Below are 23,182 nucleotides of genomic sequence, written 5' to 3'. Positions count from 1 at the left end.
GTTGCATGCGGCTTCAGAGCGCTCGAAGACGGGTATCACGGAGCTCGAAGTGAATGGACGCAGGAAGGGAGCCGCCGAGCACAATGGAGAAACATGCTGAGACTTTGCAGTGGGCGGAGCGCTCCGGTCCACAGCAGATTGTTAGCAGTATCTCTTTTCGTACCTGGACGCGTGAATCCGCTCGAAGCTGGAGATGGCCCCCTTGGCCGCTTCGCTGTGTAACGTAAGTATTGTGGATACCGCAGGACCACAGCTGCCTCTTTATCAAGACCCACAATTGTTGTCAAGTCAGTGGCAACGTCGCTCATGTCACCCACAGCAGTGACGTGCGAAATAATCTCCGCTGGTCGTACGATCCAACGTGCCTGGATATCCATGGCTCGCGTCTCCGTCTGTCTACCGGTTCAGGCTCCGACTGGCCCTGATGCTCCGTTGCCGAGAAGCAGCCGTGCCAAAGGAAGCTTCGAGCGATGACAATCCTAGCGTTGGCGCACTGCTGCGATGCTAACGTGACTTTGAAATGCTGTGCTACCTCCTGGATTCCCATTGAGCGTGCTGCAGCAAAACCTAGCCCCTCGCACGCGGGCTCTGGCATGGGCGATTGAGGCTGCCGATTCCGAGCTACCGAACGTGTTGAAATGCAAGCGGTGGCCGAAAGAGCGATGCGAGACTCGACATGTGCCGCTAAAGGGTGCTCAAAACACGGTTCTGGGAGAGGTGGTTCAAGCGGTTTTGACCACCGGCAAAGTAAGCAGCATTCCTGGGCGGCTGTCATTGGCAGGGCAAATGAGGCTGAGTGCAGGCGGTGGCTCTGGCAAAAGTCGAAACGAGGATTGCAGCCGTCGACCTGGGAGCAGCTGGGACGAGGCAACAGAGCATCCCTCTGGGATCGGGGTTCAGCAGGCGTGCAGATGGGCGTCGTTCACAAGCGCATTGGCGGCGGCGGCATCGAAAAGAGCCGGGGAAACCAACCATGGATGAAAACGTGGGCGGGCATGGTCCGAGCGGGCCGCGGGACGATTGCGATGGGCCACGGCCATGCTGGCTGGCGGGCCCGACACCAAACGCAGGATTCTGACGGACAACGGCGGTCCACGTACGGCGGGCACCCACGGTTGCGTGTCTTGTCGCAGCGTGTGGGCGCGCGGATTGGCATCGCGCCGCCAGGCCGTGGGCCACGTCGCGCACACGTCCAGTGTCGACAATGACGGCGGAGCACGAGGGGCTCCCGCACGGCGGCCCAATGCGGACCTGATCGTCGCGGCACAGAGTTGCTTCTTCCGCTGGCTCCTCGTGGCGCAGACGAACAGGCATGCTGGTGGCCTCGCCCGCCCGGGTCCTGCGATGCTTCCCACATGCCGCGCTCGCCCTCAGATGGTGGAATGCTGTCGTGCGCGGGCGCGCCGGGCGGTTTCCTCGTCTTGGTACGTCGCCAGCACCCGTCCCCGCTGTCTGACCTCGCGCACCTGTTCGCGCACAAGACAGGGCGCCATATTAGGTGCAGGTAGCCGCCACTAGGGGCCCTGCTGCGATACACGAAGCCTTATTGAACGATTTCCCACGTGCAAGCGCATCGTCCTGGGCGCGTCAGCTGCATTAATTGGCCGCCGCCGTGCCCTTGCGGATCGCTCTCCGCCCAAGTCTTGCTGAGTGCTCCGCCGAAGCTCCAGTGACCTCCACTTTGCTGTCCGTCCCGCCTTGTTGTACACACGTCCAGGCCCTCGGCCCCCTCGAGCCCGCGTCCACCTGCTGTTGGCCATTCATCGCGCGTTCTGCCCCCCAGGTACGGCCGTTGCATGCAAGGCACGCCTGCCAGCGCCCACCCGTTCGAGGGAGCTGCTGCGACGTGCCCACCGCTCCCTTCCTCCTCCAGGTTGCATCTGTTCTGCCCCGGGATATGTTTGCGCGCCGGACCTCTGCTGTGCCCGAGTAACTCGAATGACCGCGATTGAGCTCGCTGTGCGCCCCAGACACGCCGCCCGATCCCAGCCCGCCCGCCTGCAGACTTTTGTTTTCTCCGCCTCGTCTTCCTGTGACGACGACCTTTCTGGCCGTGCGACGGGCACACGACGCCACTGCTCAACCACTCGTTGCAGCCCTCGAGTCCTGCCCCAGCTCTCATCGCGGACCCCCCAGATCAGATCCAGCCATCCCAACGCCGTGCGCCGCCACAGCTGCCATTCAAGTCCTCCGCAGCACGCCGCCCGAGCCTGCTGCAGCCACGTCCCCTTTCGCCGCGTGCGCGCCGGCAAGTCCATGGTCGACGTGTGAGGCGACGCGGCTATCTCTGCTTTGGCGTGGTGTTGCTGTTGCTGCTGCTGCGCGCCCGAGGAGCACCACCCAGCACTGCGAGCGCCCACGCCGCGCAGTGACTGGATTCCTGGTATCCGGCTCGCAGGACGCTGTCTGCGCCTGCTCCCTGAAATCGAGCGCTGCTTGGTAACGCGCCCGTCAGTCGTTGCTGCCCCGCCTCGCGCAAGAGTAGACTCCCAGAAAGGACATCCTCCATCCCGTGCGCCGTCACTGCCTGCTGTGTATCTGCCCCCGCTCGCCCTCCTTCACTCTTGCTCCACTGCTCTCTGCTCCCGCCCTCTGCCAATTCGCTCTCCTGCTGCACCCGCTGCCGCCGACACTCCGCACAGCACATCACCATACGTCGGAAAGGCTGTCCGATTGCGCGCTCTTCATTGGTCCGCCCTTCGACTGGCGCTCTCTGCATCACCCTCCGAACCTCCAGCTCGCCTGAGATTCCTGTTAGACCGCCGTAGTGCAAAGTGCACGACCAGCGCGCTGCGTCTGCCGTCATGGAACAACAACAACAACAACGATCACAGGTGCGTTTATATATTTCCTTATCCCCACATTTGCCCACTGCCTCCTCAACGCCCACATTCGACATTGGGACAACGTGGGCGATAAATTGGGCACCCGACCACACGTGCACACGTGCCTGCCCGCGCGGCTGGACTCGGCAAAGTCAGCAGCTACACCGTCGGACGTCTACTAATGAGGCCCTCAGCACCCGTCAAGCCTGTCTCAGGCACTGCCTTCGATAGCATCCCTCACGAGCAACTTGTCTCCCGACCAGAGCCCAGCGCGCCTGCGACAGCAGTCTGAGTCTCGCGAAGCCCGTGACTCTGGCAACTGGTCTGTTTCTCAGAGTAAGCGTGAGTGTTGACTTGTTATCCCTCCCCTCTGATCCTATCTCCGGCCCAACATTCCGCATAAACTATAGTCGACCCCTGTGCTGACCCACACCAGATTCCTCGGGCGTGTCAAACACGATGGGCTTGCAGCTGCAGACAATTCTGAATGCCGAGGACTCGCCGTCGCGCAATGGAGCGCCCGACACACCTTCGTCGGCACGGTATCCGTCCGGCGTGTCCTCGATACAACACCAGGTGTGTCTCTTTCGACTGTAACGAAGTTGACTAACCGTTTCGTAGCCGCCAAATGCTCTACCCTCGCTCAACCAGGGCTTTGACAATCGTCTTAGCTTTGAGGCAAGCTCACAGCAGTCTGTGTACGATTCCCGCCGTAGTAGTGTTGATAGCCGCATGAATGGTGGCATGGCCCATCTTGCCATCAGCCCAGGATCGCCCTACGATAGCCAGAATGCTTCTCGTGTATCCCTCGTCTCGAATCTACAACAACAGCGAGGTATCACTGCGGTCGACCAACGTCCGAATGGCGCCTCACCATTATCGCCCCTTGGCCCCAGAGCTGGGGTTCGCACGAACCACCCTCCACGCAGAGCACCCGTCATCAATCCCAATCCGCGCAGTGTGTCGGGCATGCCTGATCCCATGGCTGCTGCGCCAACGAAAGGTTACGCTTGGGCTTTCCCCGCCGAGCCTGAACTGGACAGGAGGGGTTCCAGCAGTGGTGACTCTAGCGTTGGGCACTCCGTCCCGTCACGTCAGAACAGTTTTGCTGCGTCCATCAACAGCAGTATCTTCACAACGGACTCGAACCTCCCGACCGGACAGAAGAGACTGGACGATGGTAAGGAAATGGACGTCTTCCTTTTTCATCATCCACTGACTCTGGCAGATATCCCCACTACCCACCATCACTCGATGCAACATCGTAATGTCACAAGTCTGCAGACCGCGGAACAGGCGGCCGCTGCCGGAGGTGGTAACTACAGTCGTACCCCCGAGCTCCGCGTCAGCCACAAAATGGCCGAACGAAAGCGAAGGAGTGAGATGAAGAACTTGTTTGATGAACTCAACGCTATTTTGCCCAATTCACCTGGGAGCAAGTCCAGCAAGTGGGAAATCTTGACGAAATGTGAAGCCTCTCGCATGGACTATTGTTGACCTCGCTGACATGTGGTAGCCATTGAATACATCAAGAACCTGGCCCGCGCTCATGAGAATACCCGGAATGAGAACGCTCGGCTACGACCTGAAGCTGAGCATGCTTATCGGTACCGAGAAGAGAACGAGCTGCTACGAAACGAGATAATTGCTGTGTGGCAGAATCTTCAGCGAGCCGATCCGGGCAAGCCGCACGTATATGGAAATGTGACAGGCCAGCTGGCCCAGCAGTACGGCAATGCACCACCGTCGACCACGAATACCTTGCCGCCGCTTCAACAGCAACAGAACCATCCGCAAGCACCACAATGGGCAGCCCCTCCTCCTACGGCGATGCAAGGAGTCGAATTCGCTGGTCCCCGCACCTACGACCACCCTCACCGCTAGTCGCGTCCGTCTGCAATCTAGGCTCAGACAGAATTTCTCGACCACATCCGACCACGTATGCCGCGAGTCCACTTGGACGCTCGGTCTATAATTGCAATGATGGTTCGTGGAAAGCTGACCCCATCTTCTGTACAATAGCATACCCTTGCATCACCTATTCTTCACGGCTCTTGTTACATACATCTCGCCCCGGCGTCGTCCTCGGCGGAACCTATTTCCTTTGTCATTCGAAAACACAAGAGGTGGAGCAATCAGCATCTGGTCTTGAGGAGGTGATTCCAGCGTTCGAGGCAAGTGTGCCTCCGGCGCAGCAAGAAATTAAGGCTCAGAGAGCGGTTCTATTCGGCTACACTCGAGATATCCATTGCCAACATTGGGCGTAGGGAGGAGTACTTTATTTCAGACGGGAAACGGATGAACCTTGTGGGTTTGCAGGCGCCTGCGGAGCATAGGAATACAGGGTCGATATGCACTGTCGCGATCGATTGTCAAAAGTACGCTTGCTTGGCTCATGTATCGTAATTAATACGGCTGGATTGGTGTTTTAGCACACGCGAGGAATAATGTCCAGACCTCGGTCGTGCATGCAGATAGTGCTCTGGGAATTTTTTATTGATGTCACATTTTGTCGTGCAGCATGATTAGTCGCTGCCACGTGCTCTAGTGGTCTAGGGAGACGAGGGCAAGCAAGTGATTACAAGGAATATGCTTCCCACCACGAGACGAGGGCAAGTCTCCCGAGCGTGACGCTCGAGTGAGTCTACCACATGCTACCTACGTCAGCGGCTGAAGCCGTGCGTACTCGTAGCGCGACGACTTAAGGTTGTGGGGAGGCTGGAAGGACGATGACGGTGAGCTGGAAGTGAGGTTTAAGGCTCCATATGGTGTTCGTTGCGATCCGTTCGTTTGCTGTAGTGCAATGTAACAATGTATACAGTAACTGGCATGTTTTTTCTTTTTTCTCTCCCCAAGATTGCGGATGGAGAGGCGCAGGGTTGTGAGTTGAGTCGTTGCTAGGCTGGGGTTTAGCGCTGGGTCAACGGGCCGGGGAAAGGATGGAAGCAGCTTGGGATGGAGGCAAGGTGGGAAATGCCTGGGGCTGAACGATGAGCGGGCGTTGGGTCGGCCGATTGGGTTAAGGGCGGGAGCTAAGGGCTGGTGAGGCCAACGTTGGGGGTAGAGGAGGCTGTTGACGGGACGCGGTCTTCGGACTTGGAGACGGTCGGCGTTGGGTGGGGATGGTGTTGGTATAACCGTTGTGTGGAGCTCTCGCGGTGCCGGTGGTTTGGGGCCTTTGGTCAGGGTTGTTGAATGCATGGATGGATGGGGTTGGGGTTTGGCGCGTTTGATTCTAATCTAGGGAGAACCTAGGGGAGAGGTGTGTGCATCATGCGGCGTTTTGCAGCTGGCGTTGGGGTGCTGGATAAGGGGGATTTGTATCACTCTTTTGGCTTTGGGATCGGTTGCTGTCTGGCACTCTAATCGGTTCTTGCAGTGCGTTTTGCTGGGCTCGAGGCTTGCGAAAGTCGGTTAAGCATCACAGGCGGTTTTTCTTTCTATCTCACTCTGGCACACGTATTGCTACTGGCTGTATCGTCCATCTCTAACCTCGCTCCATCGCGCTCTCACATCCTCTCCAACTCCTCCTCCGTCCTCGCCCACGCCGCCGGCAGCAGCGTCCCCGTCAGCCAGTAATTCCCAGCATGGTCCTCCCCTAGGATGACTATCACTTTGGGCACCTCCGGCCCTTGTCGCATTAACTGTGCATAGTAGAAGACTACTGTGTCCAGCGGATTGCTGCGCGTGTCGCTCGTCTCGCCTGCGCTCAGCACCGCGGGACTGAAATCCGCGGTCGAGAAGGACTCCGCGCGGCTCCAATTCGTGAACGGCATTAGCAGCGCGTCAGGCGGGCAATACAGCATCGCGGCGCCGTGTTAGTAGGACTACGGCCTTTCGGGGGCTTGGTAAAGAAGTCGTGTGTTCGCCCTGAGAGCTCAATGAGTTGTATTCAATGATGTTTGCAACGGTGTCTGCGCATCGTAAATAGGACTCAAATTGTATCTCCTCGCCTTATTATGTTCTATATGATTCAATGTTTACGATTGCTGATATTGCTGTACGGATGTCTAGGAAGCACTACATTCGCAACAACAATTATAGCCACAACAACTCTCCAACAAGACCCATACAAACTTCCACAACGCGGGAGGGAGTTGTCGCCCCAGCAGGAGCCATCCCACCCGACGGTTCGCTCCCAATACTCTGCGTACTACTCGCCACCGGCGTCGGGAATTGTCCCTGTCCTAGCCTCACTCGACAAGCCAGACGTAGCAGAAGCAGAATCTATGGATGCAGTAGTCGATACCTCTGCGGCGGAGGATACTATCGACGAAGCAATTGACGCACTCGCTAAGGACCGCGTCACGCTCCCCATGCTCTCAGCCGCCGCCGTACTCTCAACCCCTGTAGTGCTACCAGCTGTCAGTATGGCGGAATACGTCGGAAACGCGAACCCGCTCCCATGCGGATACTGCTTCGTATCCGAGCCAGAGCAGCAGTCATGGTTTGGCCAGTGGCTCGTCATCGTGCACTCCGCAGTCGTGAGCTCACCCGCTGGCGACAGCGCACACGAGTGAACAGTCGTGATGTCCCCGGGTGGCACATTTGCGGCGCTGTAGATGGCCGTGGTCGGGCCTTGTATCAGGGTGACCGGGCCGCAGGCAAAATTCTTGCACCCAGGGGAGAAGAGGTAGGTTGTTGCTGTGGCGTCCTAAGGAGTTTAGTTGCGTGGAAAGGGGAGGGTCACGGGGCTGTAGGTATGTTGCCGGCTATGGAGACTTCGAAGGTATTGGAAGAGTATTGTTCGGGAACAAATAGGCTTGGGAGGGTGGTCTGGCATGTTGCAAGTATGACTTGCGCGAGCACGATGACTGCGACGCGTGAGGTATACATTTCCGCTGTAGCCCCGAGTAAGGTGTACGGATGAACAGTGCCCAACAGGGCTCCGTAGCACAACACAGTTATATCTCGAGAACGAGTCCACGTGCTTGAGAACAAACTACCGTCTTTTTGAGCGCTGACTTTGAAGTTGGAGTCAATCGCGGTGGTTATGTCCCCTCGTATTTCGAGAAGCCTAGCGCAAGTTCTAACGCCAAAAGGTCTCGTCTCTCCTCGCTCTGTTTTCGCTGGCTGCGATCCTGTTGCTCCGAATCGGTATCATGTCGTCCGCGGCCAAATATCTTGCCAAATCGTATGGATCGCCATTTTATTATCCAGTATGGCGCATACGGACGAGGCATTTCCTGGTAGAGCAGTACTAAGGCGATTCGCCCGTAAGGTCAGCCAGAAGTCAGCTAGCATGTCACGGCTGAGCTGGGTACCTCGTAGAGCAGTGATCGGCCCCCCGTTCGTAGGCCCTCTTCGTGAATAAGAGTACAGCAACCGCTGGGGTATATGTCAGACCTCACCACGCGACTCTCCTGCTCCATTGATGAGACTGCTTCGCACTAAGATTTTCAAGTGTCGAACCCCTTCCGTCCTGCATTCCCCCGGCCACTTCAAAAGCATCCAGGCCCCCGCTGGCAAAACCGGCCGGGACCTCCAGCCTGGCGACACAGTCCGCGATGACAGGGGCATGATCATGAATCCGAACATCGTTGTACGTCACCCATCCCTCCTTCCATCTTCCTCCTCACCGACGCGCTGAGTACTATAGGAAAACTCCTGAGAGGGCTTCGTCTGGGACGGCGGGCTAAAGGGCATCCTCGTGGGCAAGCACTTTTTCGGGTTTCAGCCGAGCAAGGCAACGCCGGGACATACGACGTTTGTGAACAGAGAGGACTTCTCGGGTTCTTGACGGCTATTAATTTCAACGATCAGACGAGGAAGGCAGTACCGGGGTTTGATGTTATATGAATCGGGATTTGAAGAGGAGGGTGGATAGCTTTGGGGGGAAGGGTGCAAGGGGTATGTGTGGTGTGGGGAGGATGGGCGGGCTTTGCTGTGATGTTTATCATACCATGATCTCACTCGTCACTGATAGTGTGCGCTTCCAACCGACGGGTTTCGCCATTCTTGGTCTTGCAGGAAGCCATTGTGCGACACGTGGAACGAAGTCCTTACAAACACCAACGCATCAGTCTTGCAAGATATTCCCTGTTGTACGAGCCAACAGTGTTGTAAACATTCCTCGGCGTGTGTTACAACAGCCATGCTCCGCACGCCATCGTCATTCAGAAATGCAAAAGACATATCCGTACAGGGCTGCATATTCTGGCAAAATCCAATATTCACGTGAAGCACGCATCGGCTGACAGTCCCTCAGCCTATGCGCGTGCTGGTCCCAATGCAAAGCTTGCTCCTTTTTTACCCTAAGCTCATTAGTTCAAACCACAATGCAAGACATCGTTCCGAACCACGGCTCGTGGCCTCGGGCAACCCCGCAATGCAGCATCGTGAACCATGGTTCGACCGCAGGCTGGCGTGTCCAAATCGAACCACGGTTCGCGCTCCGGGTGCTGCATGCACTTGGACCCCACGCGTGATGGCGGCGGGATGTTGCATGTGAGAGACGGTGGGCCTTGCTCAGGTGATGGTTGCTGAAGGCGAAGAGAACAGCAGGATGGGCACATGGACTTGCAAGGGAGTGGAAACCTTGGTTAGGTTTGTAGCCTAATTTGCACATTGTAAATGTATATGATTCATGCACACATCGTCGGCTCAAATTCCCGATTCATAAACTTGATATACATTTAACATGAACTAATCCGCGGACCTTGTCTCTCTTCTACACTATCGTGTTGTTGTTGGAGCAAGTCGGGCAAGAATTACTTTTGATCCGTGACGCCAGCCAAAGCCATGGTATAATGACAGATTATATCGCAGATGTCATGACATGGTCGAGCCTCACATCAAGCTCCATGTGGAACAGGCGCGAATACTCAACACTTACCGACCCTTCCAAACGAGGGTAGAGAATCATACAGGACAAACGTGCTCATAACGAGGCGTTTAAAAGGTCATCTTCTGGCCCTTGAAGTCGCCGAAGCCACCACGGTTGGTCGAGAAACCACCACGGCCGCCGCGGCCACCACGGTCACCGCCGCGGCCGCGTCCGCCACCACGACCTCCACGGTCAAAGCCACCACGGCCGCCGCCACGGCCACCGCCGCGACCTCCGCCGAAGCCACCACCACGGCCACCACGGTCACCACCGTTGTTGTCACGGGCAGCAGCGAAGTCGATGCGGATGTTGCGTCCGTCAACGTCCTGACCGCTGAGGCCGTCAAGAGCAGCCTGGGCCTCCTGGACGGAGCTGAACTCAACGTATCCGAAGCCCTTGGGGGCACCGGTGTCGCGGTCGGTGGGCAGCGAGACACGGGTGATCTCACCGAAGGAGCTAAAGGCCTCACCGATGGTGTCGTTGGTCGAGTCAAAGGAGAGGTTTCCAATGAACAGTGTGTTGCTAGGCGCGCTACGCTTGTCACCAAACTGCTTGGCGCGAGCGGCACCCTTGTCCTGGTTCTGCTGGCGCGGCTGGCTGAAGTCGACATTCAGGGCACGGCCGTCGAGGTCGGAGTCGTGGAGAGCCTCCTTGGCAGCCTTTGCCTCAGCAGCACTGCTGAACTCAACGTATCCGAAACTGTGATGGCGTTAGGAAAGTTCGGAAGGGAGGATTTACAATAGACGTACCCCTTGGAGCGGCCAGACTCGCGGTCGGTGATGATGCGGCAGCCCTCAATCGTGCCGTGGGGCGCGAAGGTCTGGGACAGCCAGTCCTCATCAACATTCCAGCTGAGGTTGCCAACGAACAAGTTCTTGATGCCCTCCTCCTCGCCAGAGGCCTCAGTCTTGGTCTTCTTGACAACGGGCTCAGCTTCGGCCTCAGCCTTGCGCTTCTTGGAGGGGGCCTCCTTCTCCTCGTCGCTGTCGCTAGAGTCGTCGGAGTCGGCATCAGAGTCGGAAGAGTCATCGGAATCAGACTATAGTTTTGTTAGATAAAAAAAAATGGTTAAGACGGGAGCGGTCAACGTACGTCAGCCTTGGCTGCCTTAGCAGCGGGCTTGGCCTCCTCCTCAGAGTCGTCGCTCTCAGAGTCGGAGTCGGAAGAATCAGAGTCGTCCTTCTTCGCAGCAGCCTTGGCGGGGGTGGCAGCCTTAGCAGCAGGAGCGTCGGCCATCTCCTCGTCGCTGTCAGACTCGCTGTCAGAAGAAGAGTCGGAGGACTCCTCGGCCTTGGCCGCAACAGCAGGCTTAGCCTTGCCGTTGGCCTTAGCAGCGGGCTTAGCCTCCTCCTCGCTCTCGGAGCTGTCGCTGTCCTCCTCAGAGGCACTGGACTCAGAGTCCTCGGACTCGGGCTCGGGAGTAGGGGCCTTTTTGGACTTCTTGGACTTCTTGTCGGCGCCAGCAGCAGATTTGGCAATCTCCTTGCTCTTGGCCTTGGGAGTCTGGGAAGGCTTGGTGACGCGACCCTCCTTCACCTTGGGGGCATCGACCTTCTTGGAGGCCTTCTTGTCGGCGCTGGGTTTGGTAGCCTTGGTCTTAGACATGTTGGTAATAGTGTTCTAGTTCTACAATGTATCAGTATGCTGAAGGCTAGATATACCTTGGTAAGAGGGAAGAGAAAAGAAGAGAAAAGAAGAGAAAAGGAAGAGGTAAGACACGAAGGTCTCGGAATTCAAGCGCCGGTCTCAAAGAGACGAATGCGCTGGTAGCCAACTGTCTCAGATCGCGAAAAGCCCACAGGAAACCCTCAGAGAAATTTGCGCCTTGCGGCAGAAACTTCCGAAGCCCACGTAAAAGCCCACGGTTCAAGGCGCTGTGTTCCCACAAGATGCCGAGAAGACGAAAGTATAGCCCTCAGGAGTAAAAAGCCCGCTGATGAATATCGCCGTGCTCTGTTGAGCGACTGGCGTGCCCTCTGGTCCTCTGTGTGTTAAGGAAATTGTTCGCATGTGCCCACTGACTTGATAGAATGTGTGTGTGAAGAGTCGCAGTTCTCTCGATAATCCCTCAGTAGCTCACAAGTACCCACAAAGCCACGAATAGAGCCCCGACAGTTGTGTAGAGGAAGAAGTGCTGTTGTGCGAAAGAAAGTCGCAAGAGTTTGGGTGAAAAGTACGAGCGCGCGAAAAGTTCGAGCTTTAACCTCTGAAAATTTAGCGGGTCCCTTGGGCAGCCAATCCACGGGCGCGAAAAGTCTTGCGTATCGATAACGCGGTCGCGCTAGGCAACGTTCGTGCCTTCGGTAAAGCTGGGGCGGTGGCCGGAGGCAAAAATGGGTGGGCTGGTGGGCGTGTCGAAGTCGGTGAGGACCCTTGAGCTTGGCGCCCTAGCGAGCGCGTCACGTCGCCTACTGTCGCAGCTCCATCCTACACGACGTCCGCCCGCAGAGTTGACTTGTTATTCCAATGGCTTCGCCGCAAGGGTACAAGCCTCGTCGGCGGAGGAAGATCGAAGAGGGATCTCTTGCTCACGTAACCCACGGTACCCTCGACCTGGACCAGTCCAGCCATGCCCGCAAGCCTGCATTTCCCCTCGTTGCGTTTCTCTGGCCTGCCAAGGGTGTTGTCTCGCAATGGATCACCATACCGGTAATCCTCATGGTGGTAGGGCTCTTTCGATGGACGACTGGTCTGTGGGGATATTCTGGCTTCAATTCACCGCCCATGCACGGAGACTTTGAAGCTCAGCGGCACTGGATGGAGCTCACCCAGCATCTCCCTGTGTCGCATTGGTATTTTTACGACCTCGAGTGGTGGGGTCTGGACTATCCGCCTCTGACTGCATACCATAGCTGGCTTCTGGGTACCATGTATGTGTGCCTTGTGCTCGTGTCTCCGTCGCTAATGTCAGCTAGTGGTTCCGCCATCAACCCTCAGTGGTTCGCACTGTTCGATTCGCGAGCGCTCGATGACCCGTTGTTGAAAATCTACATGCGCGCAACCGTTCTCGTGTCCGAATATCTAATCTACGTCCCGGCTACCATCATATTCTTGAGACGATACTCTCGCGCCGAAAAAGTCAATGTGTGGGAGGCTTCCATCGCTCTCGTTGCGATCCTTATGCAGCCTGCCACATTGCTGATCGATCATGGGCACTTTCAGTACAACACCGTCATGTTGGGTCTTGCGGTGGCGAGCTTGTCGAGCATTCAGGCTGGGCGCTACCTTTGGAGCTGCGTATTCTTCGTGGGCGCACTCGGCTTCAAGCAGATGGCATTGTTCTATGCGCCTGCTGTCTTCGCCTACCTCCTTGGCATATGCGTCTTCCCGCGGATCAATGTGGTCAGGCTCTTGTCGATCGCCGTTACTACTGTTGCAGCCTTTGCACTTCTCTACCTACCATTCCTCGTTGGGATCTCGTACGATGTGTATAAGATTATGCCGCTCAAGGGCCTCCCGCTGCCTCCGCTGCTGGAGTCTCTACCAATGTCACTGAACCCGGAGGCTTGGTACTACCCCTACATCTTAGGACTAGGCCAGTCAGTTCACCGGATCTTCCCCTTCGCGCGAGGACTGTTTGAAGACAAGGTAGCGAACGTCTGGTGCACCATTCATACCTTCCACAAGCTCCACAGATATTCCGGAACTCTTCTTCAACGCGCCGCTCTGGTCGCCACCCTGGCCTCGATCACCCCGCCATGCCTGATCTTGTTCCTCAAGCCACGAAGACAGCTAGTCCCTCTTGCTTTTGCGACCACCGCCTGGGGCTTTTTCCTCTGTTCATACCAGGTCCACGAGAAGAATGTCTTGCTACCGCTTCTTCCGATGACACTCTTGCTGAGTGGACAGGGAGGACTCTTACCGTCTGTCCGTGCTTGGGTAGGATTGGCCAATATGCTGGGTGTCTGGACCATGTTTCCGCTACTCAAGAGGGATGAGCTCAGAGTGCCATACTTTGTCATCTCGTTGCTTTGGGCATATCTACTCGGGCTGCCACCTGTCTCCTTCTCCGCATACCATGAGGGCACCTCTGGTGGCCTGAGCCTTCCCACGAAGATCCTACACCTCAACATTTATGTCGCCATGGTAGGGTGGCACGTCGCAGAAGCTTTTGTCGCTACACCGGCCGACAAACCGGATTTGTGGGTCGTGGCGAATGCCATCATCGGATGCGGAGGCTTCGCCCTATGCTATTTGTGGTGTTTGTGGACACTGCTTCGCAAGAGCGAGTTGCTGGGCTTCAAGGCAAAGAGCAAAACGCAGTAGTCCATGCCTGTGGTTTTCGTTTCAAGGACATTCAAATACCAAGATACCCATTTCTTCAGAGTCGCGCGTTGGAGAGAAGTTGGTTTCATTCATGTACAAGTGGGTATGTAGCGGTTGCCCCAATGCGCGAACGCCAATTGATGCTTCTGTTGTACAATATATGCCGCTTCCAACACGTATCATACATCACCTCCCGCACGGCAGCGCATTATATCTCAAAACCGTAGCCTTTCATGCAGATCTTGTATTTCGTGACGAGGTCGGCGCAGTCTTCTTGTGGGTTTTTGGCGTCAGAGAAGAGCATGCATTCGTCGCGCTTGGCTTTCTCGTCGGTGCAGACGCAGCAGGGCTGGATTCAAGTTAATAATTGGCACTGGGACCCTTCGATGAGCTCGTACCTTTGGCTTCCCAGGCGTGCTGGGGGTCTTCACTTCTGCACCCAGGTTGGCAGCGGTTGGTGGCGGAGGAGCCGGTGCTGTCATTGTGTTAATCAAGGCGCGTCGCGAACAGTTGAATATGCATACCTGACTGGTTTGAACCCATTGCGATGTATGTGTGGCGTGAGGAAGTTGAGCTGCTTAACAATCGAACATGTCGAATTGCAAGGCCTTGGCATTGCCGCGGACCGATCTGATGGCGAAAGAAGGGCCCACGCGCCGGACCCCTGCAGACTGGCCAGGCCCCAAATAACCCCCACTAAGACACCAAAACATTGAACCCTTTTTGCTTCTCGTCACCCACAACGGTATTCTTTCGGTATGCGCCCTTTGTAAACTGTTCGCGGAGGTGAAAGACTAATGTACACACAGTTCGAGTCCACACACCATGTCTGATGCAAAGGTCTTCTCGTTGGAGGGCAAGAGCCTAAAACTCGACACTGCCGAGGACATCGAGCCCCATATCAAGGCGCTGAAGGACAACGAGGACGTGGAGGAGGTGCACTTTCTGGGCAACACCCTCGGAATAGGCGCTAGTGAAGCGCTGGCCAAGGTCCTTGAGACCAAGAAGAAGCTGCAGGTACTATACCCCTCATGCGCCCTGTGTACCCCTCGACTAACAACACCACTTCCAGGTCGCCAACTTCGCCGACATCTTTACGGGCCGCCTCCTCTCTGAGATTCCACAAGCGCTCTCCGCCCTCCTCACCTCGCTCCTCGCGCTGCCCAACCTCTACACCGTCAATCTCTCCGACAACGCCTTCGGTCTCAACACCCAGGCGCCCCTCGTCGACTTCCTTTCCCAGCACGTGCCCCTCCGCCACCTCATCCTCAACAACAACGGCCTCGGCCCCGCCGCTGGCGTCCTCATCGCCGATGCTCTCACCGCGCTCGCCGCCAAGAAAGACGCCGCTCGCAAAGAAGGGAAAGATGTGCCCTACCTCGAGACCGTCATCTGCGGCCGCAACCGCCTCGAGAACGGCAGCATGGCCGCCTGGGCGAAGACATACGCCGCGCACACGGGCATCAAGGAGGTCAAGATGGTGCAGAACGGGATCCGGTCCGAGGGCATCACGCACGTGCTTAATCACGGCTTCGCGCACAGCACCGCCATCGAGACGCTCGACCTGCAGGACAACACGTTCACAGCCACCGGCGCGAAGGCGCTCGCCAACGTCGTGGGCAAGTGGCCGCTCATCAAGGACTTGGGTGTTGGCGACTGCCTGCTCAGTAGGCGCGGCGGGATCGCCTTCGCAGAAGCCCTGAAGAATGGGAAGAACACCAAGCTCGAGATACTGCGCCTTGAGTTCAACGACATCAACGCCAAGGGCGTCGCAGGGCTCGCAGCCGCCCTTTCCTCCCTCCCCGCCCTCCGCCGCATCGAGCTCGAGGGCAACAAGTTCGACGCCGAAGACGCCTCCATCAACACTCTCCGCGAGGAACTCTCCAAGCGCCGCGAAGCCGCGGGCGTCGACGACGAGGACGACGAGAATTGGGGCGTGGGCGAGCTGGAGGAGCTCGAGTCTGAAGACGAGGAGGAGGAAGAGGAGGAAGAGGAGGAGGAGGAAGCCAAGGCCGCGCGGGATATCATTGCAGATCAGCAGGCGGAAGAAGAGAACGTGAGCCAGAAGATCGACAAGGATGTTGATGAGCTTGCGGATGCACTGGCGAAGACGGAGATCAAGGCGAAGCAGGGTTGACCGGCAGACTCTACTACTAGGTAGCTCTACCCTGGTAGGGTGGCTTTGGGGATGGCGTGTGGAATGGAGGCAGACAGGTGTCTGAGTTTGGGATTTGGGCTGGGGCGCATGTGCATACGATTGACGAGATACCACGGGCAGGATGGGATAGGATAGGATGGAAGCAATAGATTGCAGCATTCAACCACGTACAACTCACCAATTTTTCTTTTCATATGTTTTCTTCTTTACGGACTGCAAATCATCATCATGTGAGTAATGCAAAGAGTGCAGCCTGGATGAACACAGTGGCACAAGTCAAGGCCAGAATGGTGTGCGGACGAAAGTTTAAGTACTACATGCATACGTACTGCCCATCCTGGGAAGATACTACCGCTGTTCATGAGCCTCCATTTCTGCTATCCATGCGCCCGTACTAACTACCAATCGTTGGAAATGATACCTAATACTTAGTTCTGAGTGCTCCGTGACTGCACTTGGCCTGTATCTGGAAAATGAGCTCGTAGTACTCCCCTAGTGCGCCTCTACCGCGCTGCTGTTGCGGGTGTGGTGAGGAATCTGCTTGTTCTCCGCCAAAGTATGCGTAGTGGCCTCTTTGGTCACGGTCACTGACGCGGGAGTGGAAGGGATCTGACCATTCGAGGTGCTGGAGCGGTTGGCATAAGTCTGGATCGACTCGTTGGTGGAATCACTGAGGGACAGGGCACGCTCGCGTTTCGCAGCGATCGACTGGGCCTTAGCAGTCAAGCCGCCCTTCTCGGTGTGGCCGTGAGCACGAGCTTCGAGGGAGTGGAGATTGTCGGCTTCAGCCTTGGTAACGGTGCCTTCCTCAATCTTGGGCTTGATTCTAGCAAGCTCCTTTTGTAACTCAGGCTCCAACTCAGGCTGGGGCGCATGGGCTGCACCAATTGCCTGCTGCATCTCTGAAAACGAGTCAGTGCGCTGAATCGATCCAGGCTGAGCAAGGCGCTGTCCATAACATTTGCCCAGACACTGAACTCCAGGTGCCGGAGCTTGGGGACTCACTGCTGACGATCTCTTGCGTGGCCTTGAGGAGATCAGGAGTCACCGAGTTGGGGTTGCTGTCTACGGCGGCCTTGAGATCATTGACGAGAACGTGCTGGGTGTGGCGAGCCTCATGCACCATGTGCGGCTGGCCCGCCTGAGCGTCCGGCTGCTGGAGGTCCTGGCTGACCAATGCGAGGGATTCGACGGCGGAGACGATTGAGGCAGAGCGGCGATCGGTGACTTCCACCTGCTCGCTTAGGCGACGTGCATCCTCGGGGGTGATGCTCAGCGGATCAGTCCGCAACTTGTCGAGGACCTTCTTGAAGTGAGCATATTGGTTCGAGCTGTCGAGTGAAAGGACCTGGGAGTCATGTTCAGGCTACATCTTCTCACAACCAAGATGATGGACACTCGTGACAATCTTAGAGACTCAGGGCAAGCCCATCAGCAAGCATGTGCTCAGACGGCAAGTGGGTTCCTGGACACATGAGCTTGTCATGACTTACCGCGGTCTCCAAGTGCTCGCTGGAAGACGACATGTTGTGGTGCTCGATAGTAAAGTGAGGAGCAGAAGTGGATTGAAGGATTGGCTAAGTGTCGACAGCGAAAGTGCGTGATGTTTGGCTGGGTGTTTGGCTTTGCGAGAGTACGCTCCCCGCGACAGTGTTTATGTAGTGACGTCGGTGCACGCGAAGGGGACAGGTACCGCAGGAGCAAACGGTAGGTACTCTTCACCTCAACTATGCTAGCGCGAGAGAAAGGGCAAGAGCGTAACTACCCGAGTGTTAATATTCTCGGTTACCACGCACTTGATGTTACGCAAGATGGATACTGCGATGTTGGATTCACACCACAAGGATCAACTTACATACGCAGCAAACGCCCAATGTCCAGATATATGGACGTTTTTGCCATGAGAGCAGTAGTTGCAGCTTAATTCGGCTTGTGAAGCTTGCTCTTTGCGAGTCACATGGAACATCGTGATAAACATGCTGCGCTGCGCGGCTTCATCTTCTACTGTACGCACTAGCATTCACCCTCGTAGCGCGATCTACCCCGACTTAAGCCCTATCTTCCCCACCGGAGAGTGTACAGGTAGAATGGGGCATGGTGTCTGTGGCATCGAGACATCATTACAAAGAACAGTAAATCATGTCTCACAGTGTAAGTCTAGAAGAACGTGGAATGCTGAACCACGAAAGATTACATTATGGCTTTGCGAGACGATATCAGAGAAGGCGATTGAGATTGTAGATTCGCGTCGAGACTGCCATCATAGGCCGTTGAAGAATGAGAATTGCAGAACAAAACCACGGTGCGTGTACAGCTACCGAAAAGCAAGGAAACAGAACGAGAATAATTTTATGGCAGAGAAGATGAGGCCCAGCGCGAATGGTTCTTCCAACCGTGATACTCGCAACTGTCCGAGACAGATTTCAAAGTAAAATGATGTGGCTCGTCTCTCATTGTCAATACGCCCCTAGTGTTGCACGTAGTTCGTATACCGTATAGACGTGGAAAAGCGCGACTGACTCATTGTGTACTAGTCATTGGAACCAACGTCATCTGTATTATTGACTAAGTATGATAATGTTCTTGATAGTCATTCGGAAGTTCGTCAGGATGCGAATTTGCCCATACATCTCTCGGCTCGCCAACGCATACTGCGCGGAAGAATATGCGTAATTTGGATGCAAAGATTCGAAAAGGTAAGACGTCAGCACATAAGATCTTGCGATCTGGAGATATCTGTGGGACCATCGACTCGGGGTCGGAATCTGGACACATCCGTCTGGGTGTCTGGGTTCGATCGTCAGCGGTGGACCCCCCACGCACGACAAAGGGAACGCCAAGTTTCATCAGGGACACGCCGCCGCCACCATCCTTGAACGCTTACGCCCTTGCCGCAAGCCACCACGCTCCCGGACCCGTTGGGACATGTGCCTGCGAAGCGATAAGGATGCAGTGGAATAAGCTGGCGCGCAGATTGGACAGCACGGCGCACGCGAAATTTGCTGTCAGACAGCATCGGTCAGGGTGAGTGCAGATCAGATCGCGAATGCCACGGCTTGGCCAGAAGTAGATGTTGTGCTTTGGCGAGCGTGCGTTGTGGGACCTGCATCAGTGACGTAGGACACAAGGAAAAGACTGGCGCACCGTTTGCCCGACAGCGAACCAAACAACGCAATGCACGCTTGTGCACGCACAACGTGCGGCGGCAATCTTTTTCGAGACAGTTTCCCTTCCCAACGCCGAGCGTGGACGGTCCCACCCAAATCCCAGCATTGACATTGCGGCACTCTGCGCTGCTTCCGCGACTTTCATTTGCAGCGACCCAGTTTTCTTATCAGACCGTCGCTCCGATCCTGGCTAGAGAATGAAAATCGTTGATCAGGGCCGCGCACCCCAACTCATGGACTCTCGCCCTTGGCTCCTCAAATAGACACACACGACCCCGGCATTCGACCCTTATACTTGGGTCTGGCAACTCGCCGTCTCTGCCACATTCACCTCTCAGCACATCTCGTTGCATCCCCTCGCAACCGTCTCTTCTACTTATCGTCACTCGCTGATATAATTTTCCTAATTGGCGGTCCTTAGTCCCAAAACCAAAGATAGCAGGGACGTCATAGCAGCGGCGTCAGGCCAATTGTCAACGCGAACGTAAAAATCCACAACCACCGTACACATTGGACATCCCCCATCATGGTCACTCCAGTCGAGCGGCCGGAGCCGACCTACGAGATGGACAGCAACACCCACCACCTACCAACACACATGCCAGCCGCGGGGGCGCATGGTCAGCGATCCTCGGATGACGACGGCACCTTTGTGGGAGAAGATCTGAGCCAGAAGAACTCAAACCCAGAAAAACAACAAGGCTCGGCGCCTTTTCCACAGCTCGACACAGGCGTTGGCCGAGCCCGGGCGGGTAGCCACCTAACGGTCGACACAGTGCATTTGGGTCCACCAGGGTCATTGCAGTCTCCATCGCAGTCTCGGGAGCAAGCCAGCCGCTTGAATGACGAACTTGCTATGCTTCAAGTAGAGCGCGAGGTTTCCAATGCTGTCGAAGGCCTCGAAAGAGGACAGTCAACATCCCGATCCATGCGACGAACTCGCTCACGTCGGGAAGAGCCCGAGGACGAATTCGATGTGGCTACGAACCCGTTGCACGAGAGAGCGGCACTCTACAAACCGCCTGAGAACCCATCGACCAAAGTGTCTCGCTTTTTCAAGAAAGTTCACAATTCCAGTTGGGTGGTTCGATACTTCACCTACATTACTCCGTTGGTTCTGATCATTCTCATCCCGCTTCTGCTGGGAGCGCTGCTCTTTAAGAACGCATCGGTAGGCGGTGTTAAGATGTCCTGGTTCTGTATCTGGCTCATGATCATCTGGTTGTCGCTTTGGGCCGGCAGATCGATAGCCAAGTGTCTGCCTTGGCCCATTGGCTTGATCTCGAGTCTCTTCACCAACAATGACAAGAAATGGCGAGATATGGGCAAGCAACTCGAACTACCCGCAACGCTGTTCTTCTGGTTCCTTGCTATCGAGATATCCTTCCTCCCCACAATGAAGCACCACCACGTGAACGGCAATACAGCTACAAAGAACTGGGAAGTTATCCTTAACAAGATCCTCATCTCGCTCCTCGTTGGAATGACACTCAATTTCATCGAAAAGATTATCATCCAGCTCATTGCTATTAGCTTCCACTTGCGCACATACGCCGACAGGATCGAGCTGAACAAGTTCCAAATCGGTAGCTTGGCTAAGCTATACAAATACTCGAAGGAGAAGATAGCCATGGAGGACTCTGAATTTGAAGCAAAAGAAGGAGGTATGGCATCGGGTGCTCGAACACCGGGCCAATACATTAAAGAGGCACAGAAAAATACCAAGGAAGCCTTTAACAAGTTTGGTGACATTGCTGGAAAGGTTGCTGGAGATTTCACCGGCCGAGAAGTCACTGGGAGTGGTCATCCTAATCAGGTGGTCCTCGCGCTTCTCGGTAGCACAAGCGGTAGCCAGGTCCTGGCCAGACGTTTGTATCGAACCTTCGCCCGCCCGGAAACGGAGACAGTACACCAAGATGACTTGAAATTCGCTTTCGAAAACAACGATGAGGCGGATGCGGCATTTTCCATGTTCGATAAGGACATGAACGGCGACATTTCCATGGAAGAGCTGGAGGCGGTCTGCGTTGAGATCGGCCGTGAGCGGAAGTCCATCACTGCATCGCTAAAAGATCTGGACTCTGTGGTCAGCAAACTTGATGATGTGTTCCTGTTCATCGTTGTCGTCATCACTATCCTCGTTTTTATCTCCATCATCTCGACTTCTGCGGCAGGTGTCCTCACATCTGCTGGCTCTTCGGTCCTTGCACTGTCCTGGCTCTTCTCCGCCACTGCGCAAGAATTCCTGCAGTCGGTAATTTTTGTCTTCGTGAAGCATCCTTTCGATGTTGGAGACCGCGTCACGATCTATGGTAATACTGGTGCCGCGGGTCTCGGTGACGACTACTTTGTGAAGGAGATCGCCTTGCTCTACACTGAATTCAAAAAGATGGAAGGGCACGTCGTACAAGCGCCCAACAGCTACCTTAACACCTTGTTCATCCTCAACCAGCGTCGTTCTGGTGCTCTTGCCGAGGCTGTGCCGGTCGTTATTAAATTTGGTACCACTCTTGAGCAGATCGACTCTTTGCGCCAACGGTTGCTAGAATTCGTGACTGCCGAAAAGCGCGAATACGGGTCCAACATCCTTACGGAATTGAGACAGGTCACCGAAGTTCACTCTCTTACGCTCAATGTCGTCTTCTTCTACAAGTCTAACTGGCAGAACGAGCTGCTTCGTCTCCAACGCCGCAACAAGTTCATCTGTTGCTTAATGGTATCGATGCAGGAATGCGGAATCGAAGGACCGCGTATGCGCTACCCTGGACAGAAGGAGTCCTTCCCTCTCTACACGCAACATCTTCCCCACCAGGCTACACCTGGCGTTGGCCACAACGGCACACCAGACAACCCAAGCGGAATGCTCCACCATCAAGCTCAAGACGAACCGATTGTGCCTGCGCCGGCTTACACCCCATCATCTGGCAATGGAAACGAAGGCGCTCCCGGACGACAGCAATCCATTCTTCGTACTACTGGTACACGTGCTCGCGGAGAGTCAATGGCAGCTATGGGCCGCCGTGTTGACTTCTCGCTTGGTATGAAGGATGTCGACTTTGCCGAGATTCCAGGCGATGTCTTCGAGGATCGAGAGAATGCCACCCAGCAGCGAGCCACGATTGGCAGAGTCACTTCTCCTTCCCGGCACTCGACTGAACGCCGCCCCTCCAACGACATGGCTCGATCCACCTCGATCGCCTCTCGACCTAGCCACCAGGCAAACCGTATTCAGCGCGTGAACACGGACAGTTCGCAACTACGGGAGCGAAGCGTCCACAGGAACCGCTTCTTTGGCCGCAACCGCTCTCGTGGCCAAGATGAAGAGGCTGCCATGGCTGACATTCCTGAGAGCGATTCGAATGACAGTAAAGAGAAGCTTGATCCGCGCTCCGGCCTTATCAGCCCACAAGCCGTCAGAACGAGCGCCGAAGAGGCTCGTCGTCCGGCGGAGAGCTCAGGCGCCCTGGAGCCTATCGACCAACGCTTCCATGCACCGACACGCTCCCAGACGGAGACCTTCGAGATGAGGCGATTCCACTAAATCACAAAATCACAAGACCACAGTCTTTTATTTCCTTTAGTCATTAACTGCACCAATCCAGCGCGGAGAGCAGCATATAGAAAAGCGTAAGCATGGCGGATAGGTTGTTTGGCGTTGAGTCCCGGCGCTCAGCAGTAGTGGGCTACGAATCTTTCCTTCCTTTTGTCGTAATTAGCATCTCCATTAGATATCACCAAGACTGGTAAATCATCATAGGTTTACCGCATAGACACACGATCCTGTATCCTGGAGCAACTTGCGCCTTGATGGGCATTCTACCTGGCCGGCGTCCATGTCTACGCGAGGGCAGGTGGATACACATCAGCACAAGCGTAACTTTCGACCCGTCTTGAGCCTAGTCATACACAGACGCGACCGAAGCGCGTCAACCACCTTCCG

General features: G+C 55.7%; 12 protein-coding genes across 12 annotated transcripts; 7 read left to right on the top strand and 5 right to left on the bottom strand.

Annotated features, from left to right (window-relative positions):
- Positions 1 to 1,429: 1,429 nt before the first annotated feature.
- On the bottom strand, positions 1,430 to 2,563 carry CC84DRAFT_410980 (uncharacterized protein). Its single transcript, XM_018186100.1, has one exon. The coding sequence runs from the start codon at positions 2,120 to 2,122 to the stop codon at positions 1,544 to 1,546; it is 579 nt and encodes a 192-aa protein (XP_018029320.1). The 5' UTR covers positions 2,123 to 2,563; the 3' UTR covers positions 1,430 to 1,543.
- CC84DRAFT_410778 (uncharacterized protein) lies at positions 2,021 to 3,228 on the bottom strand. Its single transcript, XM_018186099.1, has one exon. The coding sequence runs from the start codon at positions 2,897 to 2,899 to the stop codon at positions 2,282 to 2,284; it is 618 nt and encodes a 205-aa protein (XP_018029319.1). The 5' UTR covers positions 2,900 to 3,228; the 3' UTR covers positions 2,021 to 2,281.
- A 56-nt stretch (positions 3,229 to 3,284) lies between these two features.
- Positions 3,285 to 4,709, top strand: CC84DRAFT_1191448 (uncharacterized protein; the record flags this gene model as incomplete). The annotated part of the gene is made up of 3 exons (XM_018181181.1): positions 3,285 to 3,401; positions 3,447 to 4,293; positions 4,342 to 4,709. 3 exons carry the CDS (start codon positions 3,285 to 3,287, stop codon positions 4,707 to 4,709), a joined length of 1,332 nt encoding a protein of 443 aa, XP_018029318.1.
- Positions 4,710 to 6,723: 2,014 nt separating this feature from the next.
- CC84DRAFT_1210422 (uncharacterized protein) lies at positions 6,724 to 7,439 on the top strand (the record flags this gene model as incomplete). Its single annotated transcript, XM_018182289.1, has 2 exons — positions 6,724 to 6,748; positions 6,840 to 7,439. The coding sequence occupies 2 exons, from the start codon at positions 6,724 to 6,726 to the stop codon at positions 7,343 to 7,345; spliced, it is 531 nt and encodes a 176-aa protein (XP_018029317.1). The 3' UTR covers positions 7,346 to 7,439.
- Positions 7,440 to 8,001: 562 nt separating this feature from the next.
- Positions 8,002 to 8,458, top strand: CC84DRAFT_1169682 (uncharacterized protein). The gene is made up of 3 exons (XM_018179723.1): positions 8,002 to 8,114; positions 8,230 to 8,367; positions 8,417 to 8,458. The coding sequence occupies exons 1-2, from the start codon at positions 8,068 to 8,070 to the stop codon at positions 8,345 to 8,347; spliced, it is 165 nt and encodes a 54-aa protein (XP_018029316.1). The 5' UTR covers positions 8,002 to 8,067; the 3' UTR covers positions 8,348 to 8,367; positions 8,417 to 8,458.
- A 1,261-nt stretch (positions 8,459 to 9,719) lies between these two features.
- Positions 9,720 to 11,256, bottom strand: CC84DRAFT_1105307 (RNA-binding domain-containing protein; the record flags this gene model as incomplete). The annotated part of the gene is made up of 3 exons (XM_018175092.1): positions 9,720 to 10,350; positions 10,401 to 10,690; positions 10,744 to 11,256. 3 exons carry the CDS (start codon positions 11,254 to 11,256, stop codon positions 9,720 to 9,722), a joined length of 1,434 nt encoding a protein of 477 aa, XP_018029315.1.
- Positions 11,257 to 12,049: 793 nt separating this feature from the next.
- On the top strand, positions 12,050 to 13,917 carry CC84DRAFT_1157775 (glucosyltransferase; the record flags this gene model as incomplete). The annotated part of the gene is made up of 2 exons (XM_018177030.1): positions 12,050 to 12,521; positions 12,567 to 13,917. Exons 1-2 carry the CDS (start codon positions 12,118 to 12,120, stop codon positions 13,915 to 13,917), a joined length of 1,755 nt encoding a protein of 584 aa, XP_018029314.1. The 5' UTR covers positions 12,050 to 12,117.
- On the bottom strand, positions 13,916 to 14,460 carry CC84DRAFT_1264517 (uncharacterized protein; the record flags this gene model as incomplete). The annotated part of the gene is made up of 3 exons (XM_018185315.1): positions 13,916 to 14,266; positions 14,316 to 14,392; positions 14,442 to 14,460. 3 exons carry the CDS (start codon positions 14,458 to 14,460, stop codon positions 14,126 to 14,128), a joined length of 237 nt encoding a protein of 78 aa, XP_018029313.1. The 3' UTR covers positions 13,916 to 14,125.
- A 137-nt stretch (positions 14,461 to 14,597) lies between these two features.
- CC84DRAFT_1200192 (ran GTPase activating protein 1) lies at positions 14,598 to 16,254 on the top strand. The gene is made up of 3 exons (XM_018181654.1): positions 14,598 to 14,673; positions 14,727 to 14,934; positions 14,990 to 16,254. Exons 2-3 carry the CDS (start codon positions 14,743 to 14,745, stop codon positions 16,052 to 16,054), a joined length of 1,257 nt encoding a protein of 418 aa, XP_018029312.1. The 5' UTR covers positions 14,598 to 14,673; positions 14,727 to 14,742; the 3' UTR covers positions 16,055 to 16,254.
- Positions 16,255 to 16,562: 308 nt separating this feature from the next.
- Positions 16,563 to 17,601, bottom strand: CC84DRAFT_1233255 (uncharacterized protein; the record flags this gene model as incomplete). Its single annotated transcript, XM_018183783.1, has 3 exons — positions 16,563 to 16,977; positions 17,081 to 17,423; positions 17,569 to 17,601. 3 exons carry the CDS (start codon positions 17,599 to 17,601, stop codon positions 16,568 to 16,570), a joined length of 786 nt encoding a protein of 261 aa, XP_018029311.1. The 3' UTR covers positions 16,563 to 16,567.
- A 613-nt stretch (positions 17,602 to 18,214) lies between these two features.
- Positions 18,215 to 19,436, top strand: CC84DRAFT_1181687 (uncharacterized protein; the record flags this gene model as incomplete). Its single annotated transcript, XM_018180566.1, has 3 exons — positions 18,215 to 18,226; positions 18,666 to 19,099; positions 19,196 to 19,436. The coding sequence occupies 3 exons, from the start codon at positions 18,215 to 18,217 to the stop codon at positions 19,434 to 19,436; spliced, it is 687 nt and encodes a 228-aa protein (XP_018029310.1).
- Positions 19,437 to 19,606: 170 nt separating this feature from the next.
- CC84DRAFT_410620 (mechanosensitive ion channel-like protein family) lies at positions 19,607 to 23,149 on the top strand. The gene has a single exon (XM_018186098.1). It carries the CDS (start codon positions 19,769 to 19,771, stop codon positions 22,781 to 22,783), a length of 3,015 nt encoding a protein of 1,004 aa, XP_018029309.1. The 5' UTR covers positions 19,607 to 19,768; the 3' UTR covers positions 22,784 to 23,149.
- Positions 23,150 to 23,182: the final 33 nt, after the last annotated feature.

The sequence above is a fragment of the Paraphaeosphaeria sporulosa genome (assembly GCF_001642045.1).
Source record: "Paraphaeosphaeria sporulosa strain AP3s5-JAC2a unplaced genomic scaffold CC84scaffold_16, whole genome shotgun sequence".
NCBI lineage: Eukaryota > Fungi > Ascomycota > Dothideomycetes > Pleosporales > Didymosphaeriaceae > Paraphaeosphaeria > Paraphaeosphaeria sporulosa.
The sequence above is the reverse complement of the archived record's forward strand: the minus strand, read 5'-3'. Positions and strand labels throughout refer to the sequence as shown.